Genomic DNA, 23,997 nt, shown 5'->3' with positions numbered 1-23,997 from the left:
TAGTTTTACAGAGGGCTTATAAAGAGATGAATACAACAGATATGATAGGGATACATTAAAGAGATCAAGTGAATGTGTTGCCAGTGTAAAGAGCCACATAGTCATACAATCGTTCACACTCATACCTGAGGGAAGTTTACCTTTATTACATATTTTTTATGGTATGTACACCATCTAGTTACAACATGAACACAGTCTCACGTGTTACATTAGAAATGGAAGATGCTTTTGTCTTTGGTGGTGGTTCTGCTTACTGGTCATGATTAGATTAAGACAATGATTAAAAGTTAATGAGGAAAAATACACGCTTTAATTTCACATCATGCTCTCTTCTTTATTATAGAGAAATGAAACCATGTGGCAAGTTTTTTTTCCCCCATCTCCATCAGTGTGAAATGATCATAACAGTGTTCAAACACCTGCTTAAAAAAGGACAGCATGGCTGATTGAAAAAAAAATAGATTTAAGAAAGAGGATCAACCTAAAAGTTTTTGTTAAGGGAATACTTTGCTAGAGCAACTTGTGTTTTTTCTAATAAAAAATACAAGTTTTTTTAAAATTTATTTTTGTGTTCATGCTTGAAGTTTAAGCTGCCAGAATCAACTCTGCAGAAGAATTTCAACTGAAACTCCATGCACAACCATAATCCTGTTGCATTACTATTTATACTTATAATAGAGACTTTTAGAAGGTGTTGCACATGTCTTTGCTGCAGCACTTCAACTTGATGTAGGCGTTTGTCTTCATCATTTCACAGTCTGACATAGTCATGCATTTCTGGTACTGGCCATCTGAGAAAGTTTTTAAAAAGGAAAAAAAGTTGTCTTTTAATAAAAATTGTGACCTTTATTGCCTTGGTGTAGTTGCTAATAAATATGTTTCAACATATTTACATGATTTACAAAGGTTTTACAAACAGTTTCAGGCATTTGACACGGAGCTGACTTTTAAATGTATATAGCCCTGTTGGTCCTGAGGAATCTGATGCTTCCAGCCATCTAATTGTGATGTGCTGGTATGCATGAAAATGTTCTCTCTTTTTTTTCTTTAATTTAGTAAACGTCTCCTTGACCTTAAAGTAAAGACATTTACTATTATACATGTAGCTGCTACCAGCATGTTTAGAAACTTACTTGGTGGTCTGAGGAATCTGACAGCAGCACATATGTCCTTCTCTGGTTTACAGGTCTCCACTGAGAGCTCACAGGATCCTCCAGCCTCCTTGGGAACACACCTGTGGCAATTCAGGGCTTCACCTGAAGGAAAAATGATAGTTCTCTTGTTTGTGACCTAAATGTGTCTTTCTTTTCAGCGAAAATATATTAGCCATTAGCAAAAGCAGTTTTTGTAGAAGGTTGAAGGTAAACATGAAGCACATATGAGGAGAGTTAAATGTTTGTTTTTAAAAAAGTGATAGATTTCTTCAAGACATCTCTTTAAAACCTTTGAGTGTCACCCAGATATCCTCTGAAGGAAATTGTGGTTGAGCAGTATAGGTTTATTTAGTGGAGAATAAGTGACAGTCTCACCAACTGTAAACAGCAGGGCAACAGCCAAAACCAAGACAAAAAACTTCATCTTATGCTCTCTTCTGAAACCTATGAGAGATAAAACATAGATAAGAGAAACAACATGCTCACTACTTTTAACTGTCTAGATAGAAATTGATCTCCCCCATGGTAAAAGTACACATTAATAGTGCTATAACAGCAGATTTGTCAATATGAATGCACGCCCATCCATACACAGTGCACAAAAATACTGAGCTATTGTTGATTTCGAAATGATTTATAACATATTTCATATAGAACTGAAGATTTAAAACATAATATGAAGGGGTTCAACAAAGACAAGAAAATAATTGTATCACGTTTACCTACCGTATTGACTGGAGTCTGGGATTCTGCTAATGACTGACACATATTCAACTACACTCCCTCTTTATATACCCTCCCATACCTTGTCCTGTCATGGTAACGACCCATTAAGTGATGTAACTTTGTTAAGACTATTTGCTCAGCACCTCACTCACCTTGGGCACACTGTATTCAGAGGTTACAGTTTCCCAGGGCTCAGATTCCTGCATTATGCAACAGCTGTCCGCCTTTTGTCCACCACTCTTTATTATTTATGAGACTTTTGCAAATATTCATTCATGCATTTTTTCCGGTCTCAAATAATGAATTCTATTTCCTCGATTTCTGTCTAAAAAGTATATGATGATGTTAGTTAACAGATCAGCATGCTTACTTTAGGCAAATCGAAATGATCAAGATTAAACAAAAAAAAAATAAAAAAATTTGTGAATCCACAGAAGACTAACAAGCACTTTACGAAAAAATAAAGGCTATTTAAATGATGAATGATGACATGAACTGGATACCACATTAAGTCTGAACTGACTTAAGCTACCTTTAAAAAAACCGGAATGGAATATAATGAAAAACAAGCATTCATCAACTGCCACTTATTGATGCTGTACAAAAGACCAAAATATTTTCTTTGGTGCACAGGAGCTATAACATCCATTAAAATTGCTTTTGTGCATTCAGAATGTATCTAACCTACATGAATGCTTCGCTGACAGATACAGCAATTAATGTTCTACTCTAAAAAAAAATCTTTTTAGACCTCACAGCTCTCACAAAGAAGTGAAAAACTGCACTGACATCAATTAAAAAGGTGCATAAAGCCATGTAGGTTTTTAGTCTGCATCTGTGAGACAAATGTTTGACACTTATGGCCTTGAAGAGTAATTAATAATTTCAAACTGCGTGTTCTATCTTTGCTACTGTTGATGGAAAGTGGTTTGGAGGTGGGAGGGGAGGCAAAGTCATTCAGTTCATGAAAAGCAGGTCTCGTCTGTTTTGTATGCAGCTCCACCTGACTTAAATCTGTTGGTCTTTGATGTTGTGGCTTAACCTCCTCCAAAAGTAGGTTTCAGCAAATCTGAGACCAAAGCTGAAGGCAAATCTTTCCAGTAGGAGATCTGGTCTGCTCTGCTGACCCTGCCACAAGCAACACACCAATTTGGTGAAGTACAAAATTAATTGGGACCATAGCTAATTTGACACTTTAGTAGTTATTCACCCAACCCAAGTGTCCTGGCAAAAATACTGTTTTGTTTAGACTTAAAATGAATTTGAAAACAGAGCTAGAATGAGGAAACGGTCTTTTGAATTTTATTGAAATTAAAAACTTGGGAAAAAAAGAATTTTGGGAGAAAGGCCAAATGGACAGATGGGGTCTTCCCACAAATGACAGAGAAAAGATCAGCATGGTTTTATGAACCTTGTGTTCTCTAACATGGACACGTTATAATATGTTAACATCCTGGAGCCCACGGGTAGAACACCGTCATTATATCAAGGTTTCATGATAAAGGCATTCAGCAGCAAAGACAGCTACTAAATGAGTCAGTATGGTTAAAAAGTGAGGAAAATAAAGTGGTCATATAAATGATTAAATTTGTTGAATATATTATAAATTTTGATAACACCAAGCATTTGGCATTCCGTGACCTCTCACCTGTGCTAAATTTAACCTCTTGATTTATCCCCTCCCTCTATTGGACACAACCTAAATATTGGTCTGAAACCCACACCTCAGAATAACACCCCCAAAGCCCAATCAAAGCATAATATCATCCTCTTTTGTTTGGTCACCCAGGAACAAACTCCAATATCAGCACTGGCATGTGTGAGAGAAACTGTCTATGAGGCAAAATGTTTAAACCCCCCTTTGTTATGCTTCTGTTGCCACGGCCTCACAATATTGCAGGACACCCCGTCAGCCATATATACTTTGGTGCCCAAATATTTCCACTGCGTCGCTAGTTTGGAGCAGCAAACAGTGGGACATGTCTCAGTATTCAGGAAAGGTGGGTACCAAAACAAGGGAGTGTGATGTAGCCACACCAGAACCAGTTATGTCACAATCAAAGTCTTTGGCGACAGCGACAATTTCCAGCACCGTGACTTCATGAACTCTGTCAACTGTCGGTGTGGAGAGCGGGGCCTTCGTCTACTACGACCATCCAGACTTCAATTTAATAGTGTAAATCCCTTTTTCAGAAAATACTTATTTTTTAAAACATAGTGGCAATTTTCAGCTTTTAAAATTGTACATAGACAGCTACCAGTGAAAGAGAGAATGTGTCCTATATATTTTGTCCTTCACAAGTGCAATTAATGTTTGCATTTCTGTAGCTCTGTTTGCATAAGCATCTGTGCATTCGATGCAGTCATCACCACATAAAGGAGGAGGCCTTGGCCCTTTGTGGTGTGAGGTGGAGGTGAATACTGTTGCGCTGACTCAGTGTCAAGATGCATGATTTGAACTAACTAGAGTGTGTCACTAATTTCCCTGCGGCGATTATAATCAGTATATACAGTATAATAAAAAAATTAAATTAAAAAAGACATGCTGTTACCCTTCCCAGCATGGACAGTAATACAGGATGGAGTTGTTCAAGGGAAAAGATTTCACTGGCCAGCGTGTGCAGCTGTGTAACAACTGTCCCTTCCTGCTGGAGCTAGCCCTGAATAACAACTGCATGGAGATTTATGGAGATGGTGCACATCACTGCAGCAGGTGTTTGATTTAACTTGCTGAGAGTTCAAACATGCAGCAGTGTTTCAGTTTACTGTACACAACTGATGGACGTCCGTTATTTTAATTTCTCCCCATTTGACTTCATTTGTGAAAGGTAGATTTCGGACAGGAGACTGCAGTACAAGAACTCCCCCCTGCACACACACACACACACACACACACACCCACACACACACACACACACGCACACACACGCACACACACACTGAAATGCATACACAAAAGCAATACTTCTCATGTTCTACTTTTGTTATTTCTATTTGGCAAGGCCTCGAATAAAAAGTAATTATAATATATATATATATACACACACACACACACAACACACACACACATACTGTATATATAATATATATATAATATATATATATATATATATACACTGTATATATAATATACTGTTGTATATATAATATACTGTTTTCACTGGTTTACAATTACATTTTTTTTACAATTTGAAATTACCTTCTCAACCTGTTCTTATGTGACAAAATACATAAATTTATTTGTGAGAAAATAATTCCAATTGAAAGACAAAGAACATGACCTCTCATTTGCACATACTATATAATTAAGCTGTAAACCTTAACTAAAACTTAAAATTATAATAACTCTATTTTATGTGACCCCCCCCCCCCCCACACACACACACACAAACAGCTGGATGCTGTATAAAGAGTCTAATTATCCTGGTCGCATGAACATTGTGGAGAGAGGAAACAAATGCAACCGCATGGAATAGCAGGCAGAGAACGCCAACATCCAGTCTGTTTGCAGGGGGGCAAACTACACCTGAGCCATCTTGCCGTCAACAGCAACGGGACTGCAGGACCAAGGATATCCACTGAGGAAAAACACCTCGTCAAGCATCCTCCTGCTGACTCTGTGGGGCTGTAAAATAATAAAAGATAAAGAAAATGTTGACTTAGCTTGTTGTTTCATTTTTGTATTGATATTTAAGGCTGTAATAAAGCAGTTATCCTACAGTATCGTAAATCTTATTTCCTTCTTTCCCAGCATTTATTCTCACTGAATGTGAAAAAACTAACTTAGCCATCATTTCATTGTAGAGGAGGCTCCAGGCTATGATCCAAGTAATTGCTTTCTATCATATGCTGTAAATCCAATACCTTTAAGTGTTCTTCCCTTCCGCATACTAATGGATCCATTACAAGGTTACATGAGATACTCTGGATACAACTGGACACAGAGATGGGTAGTTTATTCATCCAGCGGGGCAAATTAAGTTGTTTCACTATTACAAAACATTGAGGCTGATTATAACAAAATAAATTGCTGTGATTGAAGAATTCAAAAACTGATGAAAGCAGTCTCTAAGCCTTTCAGCTTTACATGCTACTTCACACATGCTGCCATTCAGTGGTGAACAATAGAAATGTGTGTCCTCCCTGTATGTATGTAACCCACAATGTATGAATCAATAGTGAAAGAGAGATATTGCACACGGTGGAATATCTGCACCAGCTTCAGGGAGCTCTGCTACCATCTAGTGTCATTTATCTACTGTACCTTGACAGAAAGATGTTCACCTCGGGGTTTTCAACCTGATCACGATGAGGACGTGCAACAGCAATGATACAAGCACATACAAATAAACTGGATCATTTGTTTTATTTTTCCCAAGAATAAAAAAAGCAAAAAACAGAGCCACTAATTCTAAATAATGAATGCTGTACATTAAAGGTTTAAATTTGATGTGTCTCATTCTTTTTTTCCTAATTTGAACCATAATAAGAACACGGCATGTATGCATTGTGCATTTATGCAGGCTGATGTCAGACAAACATCACAAATTGTACTTTGTGCTTTTTACCTCAGTTTCTGAGATTGTAGGCATCATTGCATCATCTCCTTGTATGGTCTAATTTCTGTGGCAATATCACGAGGTTGTGGCTCCTGGACCTTTAATGAGCGTTCGTGCGCTTTTTCTTCCAAGTGTCATGACAACAGATCACCTATCTTTACAAGGTTTCGCTTGTGGCTTCTATTGAGTTACAGGGTCAATATAAGATAGCATAATGAGGAAATGCTTTGTCTTGAATTACACTCAAAGACACTAGTTTAGTGGCGATTACCTATGACTAACCTTGTTCCTAGGCCATTTGCTGCTTGAATCGGCTGAGTGTCACCAACATGCCATTAGTCTGCTTGTCAAAAACCACCAAAGAAAATAAAGGAAGAGAGAAGGAGCTGTGAGCATGAGGCTTAATGGCATTTTAACAATGTCACTGCTGATTTTCTATTACGTTTGGGAATGTTACGCAGGGAACTTAAAGTCATACACTTCCTGTTTAGTGCTAATAATAAAAATACTTCATTATTTATCATAAACAGCAGTTTGGCTCTATTATGATTTTGCTCTGTGAGATATATTTTGTTATTATTACTGTCTGGCAATGGAATTAATAATTATAAGTATTAAATTTTAAATAGAATTTATTGTATCATCTTGCTGAAAATTAGGTCAGCTATTTTTAGCAAACCCCACTGATACATGAAAGAGAAACCCCTCTGAAAGTATCCCACCATCTATTAAAGAATTATACCCTGGCATTGACTCAAAGATTTGCTGCTAGGCAATGCAACTCGCTAATATTTTGATATCAGTGATTCACTGCATTGGCTAACCTTAATAATACACATAAAAAATAAGACACTGTATGTTAATCTGTCCTTCGGCAACACTAGGTTGTTAGAATATCTTAATATATAATATCAATAATATTTAATATGGAGCTAGAAACACATTTATATAATCGACGTGCAACTATTTAAATCAGTATAAATTTGATCAAGATCAAATTTAATCTCGATGTTAAAATACAAGAAAGTAAACCTCAGACTACAGAATGAAATAACTTGCCACATAAAGTGCGATTGCAGCCGTAATAAATCCATACATTCCCTAACACTTCACAATCCTGCTTTTTAAATTGTTATCAATAAAACGGTGCTCAACATCGATGCGAGGCAAAAAAAATAAATAAAGGCATTTCAGGCGTACGCGCTCGGTGTCGTGTTAAGGTCACTCGCTGGCTGCCTGAATTCCCCTCTTTGTGTTTACACATCCGGGTTTCCCTGTTTGCAGCCCATTCCCCATTTAGAAGCCATTTTGGACACAGATCAGTAACATGCATGTAAACCCCGACCGACCTCCCGATGCAGCGGTGCTACTATTCAAGTGAATAACCTCACATAGAGCACGGAGTTTTCGTCTCGCCAGGTTTAGCGGATACCTGTTTGGTTTTTAGACGTAGGTCCGTTTTCGAAATGCTGCACATATTAATGGAGTAACAGTGTGGCAGGCAATTAATCGCCCCCTATCTTTTCTTGCAACATTGTTGCAGTGTCGCGGCTATTGACACGCGCTGTGGTGGTGGTTAGGCTGCGGAGGGACCCGAGGCCTGTGGTCGGTTTGATCGTGGACTGATGTTTGGACAACCTGAGTTTTAATGTTCGCGACGGAAAGTGGAGGAAATCTCTGTCTTGTCTTTAAAACGGAACATGTCTTTTTCATGGCTGACTTGTTCACTTCTTCTGGGAACTTTATGCGCAGGTAAGCCGCTATTTTATGTTATATTTTGTAGGAATTATTTTTTTCCTCTGAACCGGGCGGACGCACTTCTAGTCCGCGTAATGTCGACCCGCGAGCCGCTTTCTGTCGGTCGGGGGATTAAACTTTTTTTTTATAGTCGTCGTTCGCCGGCGAGGAATTCGTTGATGTTAACCATACCGAGCAGGTCTGTTTTAATTAGAAGAATTAACTAAGCAATATGTACTTTAATATTAAAATAAACACGTAAAAAAGACGCACATTGGAGCTTTGTATGCTCAGAAATATCCACATTTGAAACTCTTGCGTCCCGGTGGTAGGAATAGAAGGCAGCAGCTGCATCAACATCCTGAAACCTAATAGGCACGTCTCAGGTCTGCGCTCTTGTTTGCGGTTACAGCCACGAACAAAACACACTTTATCTGTTCGGATTTTCCTAAATCACTGACGTTTGTTTTTGAAAAGACAGCAGCTATCTGTGCGAGGGCATGTCTGTTACCACCAAGTCAGGTTGCCTCTAAACAGACTGTGACTTAACCCAACATGAAATCGAGCAGTATGGTTGTTTTTCTTTTGTTTGGCCTTTTTTTTTGTTGTTGCTTCCACTCTTAGCAAGCTGCATGAGAGGTTTTCACTATCTAAACCCAAGACAGATGTCGTTTACCGCGAATTATAGAAAAGAATAATTTTCAATATCCACCCCTTGCACTAAATGTCTTTAGCTTTCCTTCTAACTTTGACATGGATTTCAAAAGGGCACAACTGTCTCCTGTGTGTCAAGACGTGCTTTGGCTAAAGCCTTTATGGTTTATAGATTAGGGCTGAGTAGTAAGCTGCTTCCCCTGAATTCATGTTGTTGTGGTGTAAGCCCCAGTAAGTGACAGAAGGAGGGGGTTGGGGTATGATCTTGTAGTAAAAGTCCTCCCGGGTCATGTGACAACAGATATCAGAAATGGCATTTCTGCTCAGTGAAGCGTTGACCATCTCAGTTATGTGTGCGTGTTTTGTCTTTATACAATCTCCTTTAATGATGAGCGTGGTGTTTGCTTCATGCATGCATCCCTATGTGCTCTAATGAAATCCATTGTGCTGCTGGAGTGGCCGTATATGTAAGTGGATTCATGCCTGTGTGTGTGTGTGTGTGTGTGTGTGTGTGTGTGTGTAATGGGTTGAGGGGGTAACGCTGGGGGGATGGGCAACCTCATATAGGCAAGGATTTAAAGAGACAAGCACTATTTTTTTTTTTTTCCTGTGAACAAAGATTAGGTATGATTGTCCAAGCTGCAATGTGAATGAAACACACGGCCCATTATCTGTCTTGTGTGCTTGAGCATGTCCCAACCTTAAAATCCAAAAAGAAGACGGAGATAAACCTTTTCAACTTGGAATTGTGCAACAGTAGGAGGCTGACGGCTTTTGTTATAATTCGCCTTGCTTAGGAGAGACTATTTCCACACTTTGAAAGCCCCTAAAGAAGACACTCTTATCTTACTCTCCAGCTGTGTAATACTCCAGCAGGATACGAGTCTTATCGGTAGAACTAGCATGCCGGTGTGTGGTCTGTCTTTGATTCCACAGCAGAGCATAGGAGTATTCCCCTAATTAAATTCTGTTATTTTCGTCTTGTTTTAGTTGTGACTTCTTTTACTGAATGGGATAGTGTTGGACTACTATTCAGTAACAATTTCTGTGCCCTGAGGAAATCAGCTTTTACTACAGAGAGCTCCCAGCCTTGGCTGTGCGCCAGAGCAATGATAGAGGCTCTGCTCAGAAATGTTTCTTCGTGACACAGAGTGGATCCTGCACCATATGTCCACGCTTCCTCCATTGAGTTTCAAGTCATTACAATCTGAGCTGACTGAGGCCTTCTGTCTGGTGTAGGGTACAGTCTGGGCGAAGCAGAGACCCGGGAGTGCGTGTACTACAATGATAACTGGCGTACGGAGAGGACCAACCAGAGCGGGTTTGAGCGCTGCGAGGGGGAAAAGGACAAGCGACTGCACTGTTACGCGTCCTGGCTCAACTCCTCAGGGACCATCAAGCTGGTGAAGAAAGGCTGCTGGCTGGATGACTTCAACTGCTATGACAGGTCAGGTTCCTGTGTATTTACATTCATATTTTAGGTGTCTGGCTTGTGCCCAGAGTGGAAGTGTGTTCAGCGTAGACGTCTGCCCCAGCACTTGCATAAAATGAACAAATTATTTATTTATTTTTTGTTGTTCTGATTATTTTCTGGCTTTCAGAATGTAAAAATGAAATGGCTTTTTTAAGTTATTATTATTTTTTAATGTCTTCTACTTATTTTACAAATAAGTAGAAGACATTAGTGTAATGTTGTTAACCAGATCCACAGCTTTATCATCATGGAAATGATCAAATTCAATTTTAAAATTCAGGCATTCAAAACCCTGGGATAAGTTGGTTAGCTTTATTTGGTCCAAAGCACAAAGATATGCAGTTCACAGTGGTATAACACAAAGAAAAGCAAAAAGCTCACTTCTGAGCAGATGTAGCAGGTTGTAAAATTAAATGATTTGTGGAAACCATAAAAAATGACTGGAGTAATTCAATTCATCACTGGTTTTAGCTCTGGTACATATACTATATTGTATTCGCTCACCTGACTTGATTCACATATGAGCGTAAGTGACTTCACATTCCTGATCGATGGATTTCAATATGACGTCGGTCCACCCTTTACTGCTATAACAGCTTAAACCGTTCTGAACCGAACCCAGACTAGTCCATCAGATTGCCAGATGGAGAAGCGTATTTTCTATACTCCAGAGAATGCATCTCCACTGCTCTTTGAGTCCAGTGGAGACGTGCTTTACACCACTGCATCTGATGCTTTGCATTACACTTGGTGACGTACGGCTTGGATGCAGCTGCTCGGCCATAGAAACCCATTCCATGAAGCTCTCTACACACACTGTCCTTGAGCTAATCAATCTGAAGGCCATGTGAAGTTTGGAGGTCTGTAGCGAATGACTCTGCAGAAAGTTGGCGACCTCTTTGCACTATGCACCTCAGTATCTGCTGACAGTTGACTGTGGAATATTTAGGAGTGAGCAAATGTCTCGACTGGATTTGCTACAAAGGTGGCATCCTATCACAGTTCCACACTGGAATTCACTGAGGTCTCGAGAGCGACCCCTTCTTTCATTATTGTTTGTAAAAGCAGTCTACATGCCTAGGTACTGGATTTTAAACACCTGTGGCCATGGATGTGATTGGAACCCCTGATTCTGATTGTTTGGATTGCTGAGTGAATACTTTTGTCAATATGGTGTAGGTTAGCTTTTGTAGTAAAAGCTAACCTACAAGAGGCCTGTGGTCTTTATCCACACAGCTATTGGCAGAACATACAACCGAGTATAAGTAGTGTGAATAATTCAGTGGGTTGACTGAACAGTCAGCAAAGTTGATTTGATACGATTAGCTTCTGTATTTTTTTTCATTTTGAAAGAACCCGTGTTTATGCCATGGAGACACTCCAAGCAGTGGTGCTCATGTTTATTCTTTCTGGGAATAACCAGAGACTCTTCATTGCTGGTGTAGGGTGCAGCTCAGTGTCACAGTCTGATGATGACAAAGATTCGGTGTCAGCAGGCCACTCAGCACTGCAAGTTAGGAGAATTTAAAAGTAACCTTTTTTGCAGCCGACGCAGCACTGTGTGGCACCATCAACCTCCTAGTCTTTTATCATTCAAGCCACGGCTTTTTAAATGGACTCTTGTGGTCCATGGAGACATGCTGTAGAAAACTGATCTATAATATTCAGCACTAAATGACACGGTTGTGTGTCCTTGTAAAGAATTAATCGTTGGCTCTGTTTAAAATGTGCCAATTAATTAAAAAAAACAAAAACAAATGTTTTTTGATTTCTAAAAGATGTTCCAAGGATAAAGATGACTGCTATTATGAGAGATGCAGTGGAAAGGTAATGGTGCTCATTAACAATTGCATTTAATAAAAAAGCTAATCAAAATCTGAATGGGGATGTGCACAAATTATAGGGGTTGATACATTCACATTCATTGACAGTTTCAAGTGAAATGGCTTTGACCTGAAGTGATGCTGCTGTAATTATAAGTGGAATATAGTGACACCTGAAAAACTTTCGATTTTGATTATTTCTTTCCGAATAGAAGGTTCCATAAATTACTGGCAGAAAATGAAAAGCTATTAACAGATGGAGGGTTTTTTTTTTTTGTCTGTAAGTGACAGCATCACAAAGATTAATTATAGTATTTAGGAGCACTTTTGCAGTCATGGCTATAAAAGTGTTAGAATCCCAATAACTGTAGTTGGATGCAGAAGACAGAAAATGTTCTTAAGGATCGAGTGGACAAAGCTAATAGAGAAATATTTTTAATTTTTATTTACATGTTACTTGCTCAACTTTTTTGGATTTATATTTGTTAAATAATACCTGTTATTTTATACCCCGTACTACCCTGATAGTACAAACTCCTTTGCCATTCCAGAAAGGCTTGCCATGCATGAAAAGGTCATTTGAAAAGATCATGGAACATTGATTGGTCAGAGAACATAGGAACCTTTGTCTTTTAATCATCAATACCTGACAAGCACAGAATATCCACGTAAAAACATGGTCCAACATTTAAAGTAGCTGCACTACTTCAGCTGTAATTTTTACTATGTCAAGAAGGTGTAGACATTCCTGTCTTAGCTGACTGAGGAGAGGATCACTAGAGGTGTACGTTTCTATGACAGACTTCTAATGGAAATCAACCTTCAGAAATTACCTGATACCAAAGCTGAGTCATGTTGAGAAGAGGCTCACACAGATCACAGTCTTTTGAGAAGGTGTATTTATTTTCACGTGCAGAACGAGTACAAGTGACGCATAAGCTATCAAATAAACCTAGTTGTTAACCAAACAGCTGAAACAAAGGCACCTGAAAATGTGAGTCCTGATGTCCTTCTAAGGAAACAGGCACAAGTTGTTTGTGATGTGCGAACGGGCAGACCTCTCACTGAGTTTTTGATAACAAATGCAGAATTCTGGCTTGATAATCACAAACATTTCAATGATAAATAAAGTTTTCCTTAATCATTTGTTTTGTTCTTGTGGAGCTTATCTCTCAATCAATATATTCTAGTTTCATCAAAACTGCAAATATTTTAACCATCGTAAATAATTGTGCCTTTTGATGTTTTGAATCTTTTATTTTTAATGATTTTTTTGGGCAGTATAATTTTTCAACTTAACTTAAAACTTTTAGAATAATCTTTTGATATTCAGGTTTAAATTTATGATACTTGTTGAGATTTCCTTGGAAATATAATCCTGAGGTGCCACCTTTCTTCATAGCACTTTTTATATTCAGGGCGGCACGGTTGCGCAGTAGTTAGCGTTGCCGCCTCACAACACGGCGGACCCGGGTTCGAGTCCCGCTCTGCGGAGTTCGCATGCTCTCCCCATGTCTGCGTGGGTTCTCTCCGGGTTCTCCGCTTCCTCCCACCTCCAAAAGCATGCGCTTCAGGTTGATTGGCTGTTCCAAATTGCCCGTAGGAGTGTGTGTGTGCATGGTTGTATGTCTTTGTGTGTGGCTCCGCGGTTGCACTGGCATCATGCCTGGAGTGTCGCCCCTCCTCACGCCCTATGCTGCCGAGATGGGCTCCAGCTCCCCGTGACCCGCTGCAGCTGATACAGCGGTGGTAATCTGAAGATGACTGACTGACTGATGACTTTTTATATTCAAAATAGTATTCACTAGTTGAGGCTCTCCGGAGAAATGAAGGATGCTAATGACTCAGGTTACCTGAGCCTGGATATATTGCATCTTCAGAACTTGGAATACTAATAAAAGCAACCCTCTCCTAAATAGCCACACACGCATGCCAATGGATTGCATATGAACAGCATCACTAGTCTGTCATCAGATACATCAAAAGCTACTGAAACTGGTGTGTCTGTTCATTGAGTCCATTCATGTACTAATTGTCTGTGCCTGTTAGGATTTGAATTGTAATCTGATATCTACATTTTTATACAAGTGGATGTGTTTTTCCACTGGAGACATTAATTAACATTTATTGTTATTGTAAATGGTAGCTGATTATTTCTACCAAGGATAAATGCTCTATCATACAACAGTAACAAATGTGAATTGATTTGTGATTCCCCTATATTTCTTGACCGATGTTTCATTATAATAAGTTCACTATTTTGTCATCTTTCTGACCAGAAATCTATGCTGTAGCTAATATGAAACTTATTAAACATTTTAGAGACAACACTGACAATTTGGCTAAAATATTTGAATGGTTACAGGCTAACTGGCAACAGTACCAGTGATAAGGAGTGCTAGTGACACTGAAAAAAGAGACAGATGTCACTTGGGTTCAGAGATGGGTTAATAGCAAAAGCAGGAGGGAAATGGAAAAGGGAGTCATTAATCTGCTTGGTTAAACAAATTAAATTCTACATCACAAAACGTCACTTGTTGTAGCATCCTGGTTGTGACTCACAACTGGTTTAAGTGTCTGTCAATTAACGTGGGTTTATCATTTACCCTTTTAGGCAAGAGTGTGTGTCTATGGACGAAAACCCTCAGGTTTATTTCTGCTGCTGTGAGGGCAACTACTGCAATGAACGATTCACCCACCTCCCTGACATGATTGGCAGTGGCAACCGAGGTGAGCAAATACATCCCACATACAGTATAGTACAAGCACAAAAAAAAGGTCTTTGCTTTCCTCTCCACTTAGTAGGAGTAAAGCTTGTCCTTTGATGTGGTAGTAGAACAAACACACCCTCTATAACTATACACTGGTGCGTCTAAACAGAGGATTTATTCTGAATAGTGGTTGAAAATTCCAATGTTTTTTGTCGGGAAAATATAGTATTTGATGAATGTAATGGTAAACCATGATTATTGCACTGTGTATAGTTGGTATTGCATTCAGCAGTTTTGCTAGTAATCCACAAGTGATAAAGCTAGTATGCTGTAATTATTCCATCCCTCGTTGACAGTGAAAATCCGACCTCCCCCTCGAGTGCCGTCCTTGCTCAACGTGCTCGTGTATTCCCTGCTGCCTCTCTGTGTGCTGTCCCTGGCCCTGGTTCTGGCCTTGTGGATGTACCGCCACCGCAAGCCTCCCTATGGCCACGTAGACCTGAGCGAGGTGAGACAGGCTGAGACCCAGTCTGATTGTCTTTTAAAGTGAAACTGCTCTGGCAGCCAGGTCAACCTTGGACTGGATGTTTCCATGGTACAATTTCTTTGTACAAAGTTTTTATATCAGTAATGTGTCAATCATGGTTTATCCTAAGTACCAATTCAATTTTGGCTGTCCTGTCAAGGGGTGTGAACATCTTCAAAATTCAAAAGTAGAACTTAACTAGTTACCTTTTATTCAGGATCCTGGGCCGGCTCCTCCATCTCCCCTCGTGGGTCTGAAACCACTGCAGCTGCTGGAAATCAAAGCCAGGGGGCGCTTTGGGTGCGTGTGGAAAGCCCAGCTAATGAGTGAATATGTTGCAGTCAAGATCTTCCCTGTTCAGGTTTGTCACCAATATTAATTTCAAGGGAATTAGTATTGTCAGTTTTTTAAAATTGATTCTTCTTTTGAATTAGCATCTGTGTCCTTTGAGTGTCCTAGGAGTAATTTTTCATTCAATTTGTGGAAAGAATACTTTACATTTTTTTTCTGAAACATTTTCATAACTGCTGCAAGTGTCGCTAAATAAGCTTTTTTAGAGAAAAAAATCTAAAATTTTATTTTCGCTGAATGTAATACAGATATTAAGAGAAAAAATGAGTCCTTGTATAAATCATTGAGACTTAAACATTGCTGCCTGGTTTCTGAAGGATAAGCAGTCATGGCAGAATGAGCGGGAGATATTCATGACTCCAGGGATGCGTCATGAAAACCTCTTGCGTTACGTCGGCGCGGAGAAGCATGGAGCTAACCTTCAAAGTGAGCTGTGGCTCATCACAGAGTTCCATGAGAGGGTGAGTGTATGTTTCCTGGTGTATTTTAAATTCAGCGTGAGAAGTAGGGTTTCTGTGTTTACTAGTTGTTGTCTAATATCTGCAAAGGCAAAAGAACATCCTAACTTTTATTAATGAGGACTTTTTTGTTGTGGCTGAGCTCAAGACCATATTTATCAAGTGACAGAAATGTGCTGCTTGGATGTACAGTAATCCCTCAGGTATTTACGCTTCAAGATGCGTAGCTTCACTACATGGCGGTTTTTTAGTAGGTTGTCACGTGATACCATACCTGCATGCTATTGGCTGACAGCATCCGGAAGTGTGCTGCATTCTGAGATGGAACGCAGCATACTTCCGTATATTAAAGAAACACTTAGAAGCACTTTAAACAGTCTGTAAGAGTGTTGGAAAAGGTAATGTAGATAGAAGGTGGTTTAATATCAGTGTTGGGAGGGTTAATAACCTTTTCAATTGTAGAAAATATTAAAATTAACAGTTCGTCGCTTTATCGCGGAATTTCATTTTTTGTGGGTGGTACTGGATTGCATTAAATGCGAGTAATGAGGGATTACGGTTGCATTTTATTTTTCAAGCGTCTAATTATAAAAAGAGGAATAAATCTAGTATCAAAAAATAGCAGTCAGATTTCATAAATGCTTTGAGGCAACCAGAACATTCTCTTCTTTGATTTTCTCAAACAAAGGTATTAATAGGTTATTAACAGGATTAAGCAGTGATTAACAAAAACACAAATATAGCGTAAAATTTGTGTAACGGATTTCAGTGCTTGTCCTCATTGCAGATCCTGTTTTCAATAGTGACATGAACATATTTAGAGGCAGTTATTGTCTCTGAGACAGCATTGCATGTGTCTTTGTCAGCTTAAATATTTCCATATTTAGCATTATTCTTAATGATACATTCTGATGTTTGATGTTGTCTCCTTTAGATAGATAGATACTTTTTTATCCCGGAGGAAATTGTATATTTAGCAATTCTTTCTTATAATAACACCAGCATAAAGTGTACAACTTAACACAATGTGTTGAGTTTAATCGACTGAATGATATTTCAGTTATTAATCTTTGCTCCTGTATCTTTGGTGTTCTCAGGGCTCTTTGACAGACCATCTGAAGGGCAACACTGTGACATGGAGTGAGCTGTGTCATGTAGCAGAGACCATGTCCCGTGGCCTGGCGTACCTCCACGAGGACATTCCCAGCTACAAAGGAGAGGGGCCCAAACCCACCATAGCACACAGGTACAGAAAAATGTGTTCAAACCTCCTCCTCTGAGGCAGATCTCGTCTTGCTGCCACCTGCTGGTTGTAGTTTTAGGTATTTTTTCCCTGCTAATCCGTGGATTAATTTGTGAGGTATAACAGCGTGTAATTTACATAATCGTCATGCGTTCTTCCTAAAATCAAATTTACAGGGACTTCAAGAGTAAGAATGTGATGCTCCGAGAGGACCTGACTGCGGTCATTGGAGACTTTGGGCTGGCTGTCCGATTTGAACCTGGTAAACCTCCAGGAGATACTCACGGCCAGGTATTGGAACTGCCTAATTGTTGGTTTAAAAATCTAGACTGAAATATAAAGGGCTGCTATATTGGACATTGCTAACACAAACTGGTTTGCCAGCAGTAGTGTTCTTCAAAGATCTCTTTCAGACACATGCTCATGTTTACTTGAATCCTGCAGGTCGGTACGAGGCGCTACATGGCTCCAGAGGTGCTAGAGGGAGCCATCAACTTCCAGAGAGACTCCTTCCTGAGGATAGACATGTACGCTATGGGACTGGTGCTGTGGGAGCTGGTGTCTCGCTGCACAGAGGCAGATGGTTAGTCAGATTTTGCAGACATTTAAATAAAAAAGGGGTTTACTTTTCATTTGGTAGACATTCCTGGATTATTATGTTCACACAGTTCTGTGTACTTCAAATGGTTTCTGTGTAATACTCCTCATCCTGTGATGTCACTGCCCCTCGTCAGGTACAGTTGGCGAGTACATGCTGCCGTTTGAGGATGAAATAGGCCAACACCCCTCCCTGGAGGATCTGCAGGATGTGGTCGTGCACAAGAAGATGCGTCCAGTCATTAAAGACTGCTGGCTGAAACATCCTGTGAGTGACAGTGGAAGAATAACGAGTAGTTTCCACAGCAGCACAAGGATGTTACACATCCTTTATTCCAGTCATTACCTCAGATCATTGTGCGCTGATTCAATTTTTAGTTTGCCAGTTAGTGTTTTATGGTGTTTAGGACTCAAGTCAGAATGCGGATATGTTGACCTCTGTTGTGTGGCTACAGGGTCTGAGTCAGATGTGTGAAACCATCGAGGAATGCTGGGACCACGACGCAGAGGCACGATTGTCTGCTGGCTGCGTGGAGGAGCGCATCGGTCAGATTGCCAGAACGATCAGCAGCACTACCTCAGACAGCCCTGCCTCCATTGTGATGTCTCTCACCAATGAGGACCTACCTCCCAAAGAGTCCAGCACCTGAAGAGGTGACACCATCCTTCACCTGAGCTCCGGACTTCTTAGTTTTCAAATCCAAACTCACTGGTTCTCTATGAATATTTAAAAGCATTAAAAGAAAAACATCCAAGCAGCTGCTACTTTATCCCAATACAGGTATTTTTTCTTCTGTTTCAGTGTTTCAGCATTTAAAGTCAGATCATATTAACGTATCTGCTGTACTTCTGAAGTAATAGTAAGTTATGTGATGGGCACATCTGATAACACCAATGTGTCAAATCTTATGATGTTGTCATTACCTCATTGTATTTTTTTTGTGTTAGTCTATTTTTATTACCTCATAAGTTGTTATCTTTGATGTTTTCCTGTCTTGGTCATGATCATCTACGACAAAATGTACTGAACCTTTGCTCCAAACCTTGGACAACGTGCTGCACACCTCGGAGGATCCTTTCTGAGACTGTTAGACAAAATATATTATCTTCCTCAGGGGTCGAAGCTTCTCGATTTTTAAACTTGAGTGTGCTCCCTAATTTTAAACCTGTGAATTCTTCTGAATTGGAGAAAAGATTGGGTCACACCTGTTTTGTCACAGGGAAGGAGCTACAACGGCGAGCTGAGCAGTTTTATTAGACATTTTTTGGACTTCTTTGAACATTTTGGACAAGCGCCTTGTCCCCGGGGAACTACCTCTCAGGTATTCAGTAGGCCTCTTTGGAACGTTTTCTCTAAGTCAAGAGCCAAGCTATCAAGCTAGCTATCATGGACATATTCCTGGATTTGTTTTGTTATTAGTAGTAGGACTTCAGATTTACTCCTTTTGCCAGTGCCAGGGGGCATTTATGGATGCTGTCTGGAGTTGCAATGTTACACATTCTTGATTTTAACCGTATGAGTGTTTGTATGTATGACTAAATGAAGTGAGATGGCTGGAGAGCATGTTTTATAGTAAGAACAATGGAAAGTTAGTTGGAGTTAAATCCTTTCAAGGGCCATACTTGAGGAAGCAACATGTCTGTTTTGTTTATTTGGGGTTTTTTTTCCTCCATGGGTGTTTGTTCACTAGACTCAGTTGGACATCTGTCCTCAGATACCTCAGTCACTATACATCATGCAAGGAGAGCTGAAGTGGTTGCCTTTGTCTCAAATGCAATGCCATAGTTGTACCATAACACAAATACCATACATTGAATGTCTGTCATGCTGCTGTGATTATTCCAGGATACTCAAGGATTTGTAGATGTCCGTGTATTCTGTGTTACAATGCTAATGATATGTGAGGCTAATATTCTGGGGTTTTTTTGTTTTCCTTTTTCTTTTTATTTGTTGTTTTGTTGTTTTGTTTGTTTTTGGGATAAGCCCTCTGTTGCTTATTCCTCCAGACTGACCTCAGAAACTCTGACAAGTACCTCAGGCTTTTTTCTACATGTATATCAAGTTGTGTTATGTATTTGATTGTGTTTTAGTAGTTGAGATATTTTATTGCTGGTTGGGCCTCTTTGTGGAGATTTTTTAAAAATAGAACCTGATCGATTGTCATGGTGTTAACGCTGTACAAAATGAAAAGAGGAGATCGGATTCTTGTAAATATACCTGTACACACATTTGCTGAAAACCGATCTGATTTTTTTTTTAAAAGAAAGAAAATCAGGGCATTACTGTTCTCATTTCACAGAAGCAGAAAGGATTTCTCTGTTCCACCTCAGCATATTTAAGTCTTTTTCAACAACTAGCCCTGTGATTTTTATATATTTTCAGATTTTTCTAAGAATTGTATCGGTCGATATAAAATGGTATTCATCTGGGTCAGAGCTGTGTTGGAGGCACTTGCATTTCAAATTCACGTGTGTATATCATCAAAATAGACAAAAAAATCTTTGATGGTTTGGTGCTGGTGACTTCTGTGATCAACTACTGGGTGTCCCAGTTTGAATAGTATTGCCTCAATATTAACCTACTGATGTGATGTTCTGACTTGTTCAGTAATAGTTTAGCCACATTGGACAACACACAGGCTCATCTGTTGTGTTTTGATCAGTGCTGTGGAAAGATGGTGATTTTCAACAGTGATCTGTAAAGCTTGCTTCTGTGCAGTTTGAGTAAAGAATGTGTATGTGTGTGTACAGAACAATGTTTTTAATTAGTGTTTAATCATTGGTGTCTGTAAACACATGATTAATAATGCAGCCCCTATTTGACTGATGTTAACAGTGGCATGTGTGTGGTCCAAGGGTCTAGCAATATTAATTATACAGCAATAGACATTTGAATATCATAGTTTCTGTAAACTCTACCGTGCTATAGCAGTTTTCTTCTGTGGATGAATAAAGTCCATCTCATCATGCTTGGATCAAGTTCCGATGTGGACATGTTAAATCCTCCTAATAAAAAAACAGTGACCCAATGGGGTTTGCAGGTGTGAGCTGAACATGACCCAGGTGATTTTATGTATAGTGCCAGGAAAAACGGATCACAGAGGAAAATGTGCTGTGATTGATTTTTACCTCCAAACACTGTCTTACACCCAGCTCCTTTGAACAGATAAACAAGTTACCTCATGCAGTACCTCTAACAACACTAAACATGGACTCAGTCTGATCTTCAAAATAAAAACCGAGAAAATTATTAAGTTTCTTGTGTATGTGTGTGTGTATGTGTGTGTATATATATAATATATAAAATATATTATATATTGGTAACTGTAAAGGCTTTCTTCCTTTTCATGTGTGAATCTTACGAAAGCAAGTTCTTTTAATTGATTTCCAGTCAACATATTCATTTCTCATAGTGTGAATGTATGCTTGACTGAATCGTGTGACCTTCCCTGTTTATGTGAAGAATGTGTGAGGGGGTGTTGTTTGATATCACTAAACGGTATGAATGCTAACTTTACCTGTGAGTTTAAATGCTTAGAAATATAAACTAGATGAGAACACATCCATCTTTTTGTATATTAAAATAAAAACACTGATTAACCATGCAAATGGAATTCTTTTTATTTTTTCTGAATCCATCTCGACAACATACAACTGAAGACTACATAATCAAGTGGCCTTAATGAAAGCATAGAGTTGATGGTTATGTGGGTTTCAATAATTGAAAATTGAAAGAGCACTTTAAGAAGCAACATAATCTATTAGATTTATGTGGACAGTTTGGGTACTGATGTGAGTTCAGCACACATTATCAATTTTGTTAGTAGGTTTCTGTAAAAAAAAACCCCCCAAAATATGGGGTTAAGATCTCTAAAACACTGTTTTCCAGTAAGATATGTACACTAGATGGCAGCAGTGGTGCTACTAGTTTAGTTTATAATGTTTGTATACTGTGTAATTTTTCTGCAATAAGATCGACTACCCAGTTGTCAAAATCATTTAATTTCCACCCATTGACTATTGACAGTATGATCTAGCACAGTGATTTCCAACTGGTGGGTCGTGACCCATAAGCGGGTCGCCAAACCATTTTCAGTGAGTTGTAGGCCTTTGCCGGTGCAATAAAAATGTTTCTCTACAGTAATGATCTTTTTTTGGGGTTATTTTAGATTTTTTTAAAAAAGTGCTTTTATTTTGAAGGGGGATTATTTTATGCAGCGGAGTGCCGTCTATTCCTTAACGGTAGGTGGCGATAATGTCCTGTAATTCTAAATGACACCCGCTATTTCACCGCATAGAAGAAGACTTGCAAAGTTTTTTTTTTTAAATTTTAAAAGCGATTTGAGCATGGTGAAACGTAAATACGACACCAAATGCTGTATAAGGCATGTGGATTGTCTAACATTGAGGACAACAATGGACAAAAACCACAGTGTATTTTTGAGCAGCGAGAAAGTATGAAGCCTTCAAAACGGAAGCGGCTCTTTGAGAGCATACCTCTGTCAAAGATAAACCCGTTTAATGCTTTCAAACACGCCATCAAGGCCTAAGGACATCACAAAAGGATTTCACTTGTTCATGCTCCGAGTAAGACTGTGTGTCTTACAAGGTGGAACATAGCTAAGGAGTGATATAATCATCTCAAATGACACTACAGGCAGTCGAATTGAAGACCTGTCGGATGACATCAATGCAACATCCTTCCCTTGCCAGAATATAATTCCAGACTTTTGAGAGTTTTTGTTTGTATTTTTTTTTATTTAATTAATAAAAACTGAAGAAAATGAATTAATATCATAATGCACAGTTGGTTGTCATATTTGCCATTTTTATTTTTAATAAATATGCTTTTATTACCAGAATAAGAGACTGAATGAACTTTAAGAGTACATTTACCGTATTAAGTATTAATAAATGTTATGTTTAATTTGTAAAGTTGACATTTTTATTTGATTTGGGTCACGGCTTGGTGGGTACTGAAGCCAGACCAGTTGAGAACCACTGGTCTAGTACATTTATGACCCACACGACATACATTTTCACCTACGCCTTTAGTCACGCGTATAATCTTTCCTAATTCTCTACTGTTTTGTTATATTCTCTCATTTAGTAGTCTAGTAGTGATGTTTTCATGTTGGTTCGGTGTGATATGATCTACAACTGATGGACACATACAATATGTGACTAGACGAATGTCTCTCAAGAGTGGATGAAGTACTTTTTTCAGATCAATTAGAATTTTCATACTTTAAGGGGTTTTTGCACTAAAAATTTCAGTGATCAAAATGCAAAATGTTATCATTCAGTAACATTACATGTACTTCAAAAGAAAATAAAGAGAAGTGTGTTGCACAGTTTTCACAGTAACCAATCTGATACTCAATTTTTACATAAGCAAGAAAAGCAGTCATGCAATGTCTTCAAATGTCGTAGAACAACCCAGTTATGTTGACAAATGTATGGTCTTCTTCTTGTCTTTTCCTTTCAGGGGTCACCACAGCGAATCAGTTGCCTCCATCTAACCTTGTCTTCTGCATCCTCTTCTCTCACACCAACTACCTTCATGTCCTCTTTCACTACATCCATAAACCTCTTTGGTCTAGGCCTCCTGCCTGGCAGTTCAAAACTCAGCATCCTTCTACCAATATATTCACTATCTCTCCTCTGGACATGTCCAAACCATCTCAATCTGGCCTCTCTGACTATCTCCAAAACCTCTAACATGTTCTGTCCCTCTGATGTACTCATTCCTGATCCTATCCTTCCTGGTCACTCCCAAAGAGAACCTCAGCATCTTCATCTCTACTACCTCCAGCTCTGCCTCCTGTCTTTTCCTCAGTGACACTGTCTAGACCAAACAACATCGCTGTATGTAGGTAGGATGACACGCTGCTGCAACCCCCAATCGAGACAAACAAAAAAGAAGAGGAGCGCGAGTAAACCAAAATAACAAGGGTCGATTATTTGTTGTATCAATTCGACAT

General features: G+C 39.1%; 2 protein-coding genes across 3 annotated transcripts; one reads left to right on the top strand and one right to left on the bottom strand.

Annotated features, from left to right (window-relative positions):
• Positions 1 to 4: 4 nt before the first annotated feature.
• On the bottom strand, positions 5 to 8,143 carry ly97.3 (lymphocyte antigen 97, tandem duplicate 3). Of its 2 annotated transcripts, XM_068341394.1 has the most exons (7): positions 7,872 to 8,143; positions 6,722 to 6,779; positions 5,745 to 5,814; positions 5,405 to 5,505; positions 1,530 to 1,598; positions 1,134 to 1,256; positions 5 to 791 (listed from the first exon to the last, which is right to left on the bottom strand). In XM_068341394.1, exons 5-7 carry the CDS (start codon positions 1,576 to 1,578, stop codon positions 685 to 687), a joined length of 279 nt encoding a protein of 92 aa, XP_068197495.1. In that variant the 5' UTR covers positions 1,579 to 1,598; positions 5,405 to 5,505; positions 5,745 to 5,814; positions 6,722 to 6,779; positions 7,872 to 8,143; the 3' UTR covers positions 5 to 684. The 2 variants fall into 2 exon arrangements, with proteins under 2 accessions (XP_068197495.1, XP_068197494.1); XM_068341393.1 differs by lacking the exons at positions 5,405 to 5,505; positions 5,745 to 5,814; positions 6,722 to 6,779; positions 7,872 to 8,143 and adding an exon at positions 1,881 to 2,234.
• LOC137612719 (activin receptor type-2B-like) lies at positions 8,056 to 21,610 on the top strand. The gene is made up of 11 exons (XM_068341390.1): positions 8,056 to 8,191; positions 10,070 to 10,277; positions 14,742 to 14,857; positions 15,195 to 15,346; positions 15,582 to 15,725; positions 16,033 to 16,176; positions 17,271 to 17,419; positions 17,593 to 17,707; positions 17,861 to 17,999; positions 18,151 to 18,281; positions 18,469 to 21,610. Exons 1-11 carry the CDS (start codon positions 8,140 to 8,142, stop codon positions 18,661 to 18,663), a joined length of 1,545 nt encoding a protein of 514 aa, XP_068197491.1. The 5' UTR covers positions 8,056 to 8,139; the 3' UTR covers positions 18,664 to 21,610.
• The last annotated feature ends 2,387 nt before the right edge of the window (positions 21,611 to 23,997 follow it).

Source organism: Antennarius striatus, chromosome 18 (genome assembly GCF_040054535.1).
Source record: "Antennarius striatus isolate MH-2024 chromosome 18, ASM4005453v1, whole genome shotgun sequence".
In the NCBI taxonomy this organism is placed as follows: domain Eukaryota; kingdom Metazoa; phylum Chordata; class Actinopteri; order Lophiiformes; family Antennariidae; genus Antennarius; species Antennarius striatus.
The sequence above is the reverse complement of the archived record's forward strand: the minus strand, read 5'-3'. Positions and strand labels throughout refer to the sequence as shown.

Excerpts from the sequence above, each read along its gene's own strand:
- ly97.3 (XM_068341394.1), bottom strand. The coding sequence starts at position 1,578 with ATGAAGTTTTTTGTCTTGGTTTTGGCTGTTGCCCTGCTGTTTACAGTT. Across the intron at positions 1,257-1,529 it reads TGCCCTGCTGTTTACAGTTG|GTGAAGCCCTGAATTGCCAC; the intron begins GTGAGACTGTCA and ends TTTTTCCTTCAG. Across the intron at positions 792-1,133 it reads CAGATTCCTCAGACCACCAA|ATGGCCAGTACCAGAAATGC; the intron begins GTAAGTTTCTAA and ends AAACTTTCTCAG.
- LOC137612719 (XM_068341390.1), top strand. The coding sequence starts at position 8,140 with ATGTCTTTTTCATGGCTGACTTGTTCACTTCTTCTGGGAACTTTATGC. Across the intron at positions 16,177-17,270 it reads TCACAGAGTTCCATGAGAGG|GGCTCTTTGACAGACCATCT; the intron begins GTGAGTGTATGT and ends TGGTGTTCTCAG. Across the intron at positions 17,708-17,860 it reads CAGGAGATACTCACGGCCAG|GTCGGTACGAGGCGCTACAT; the intron begins GTATTGGAACTG and ends TGAATCCTGCAG.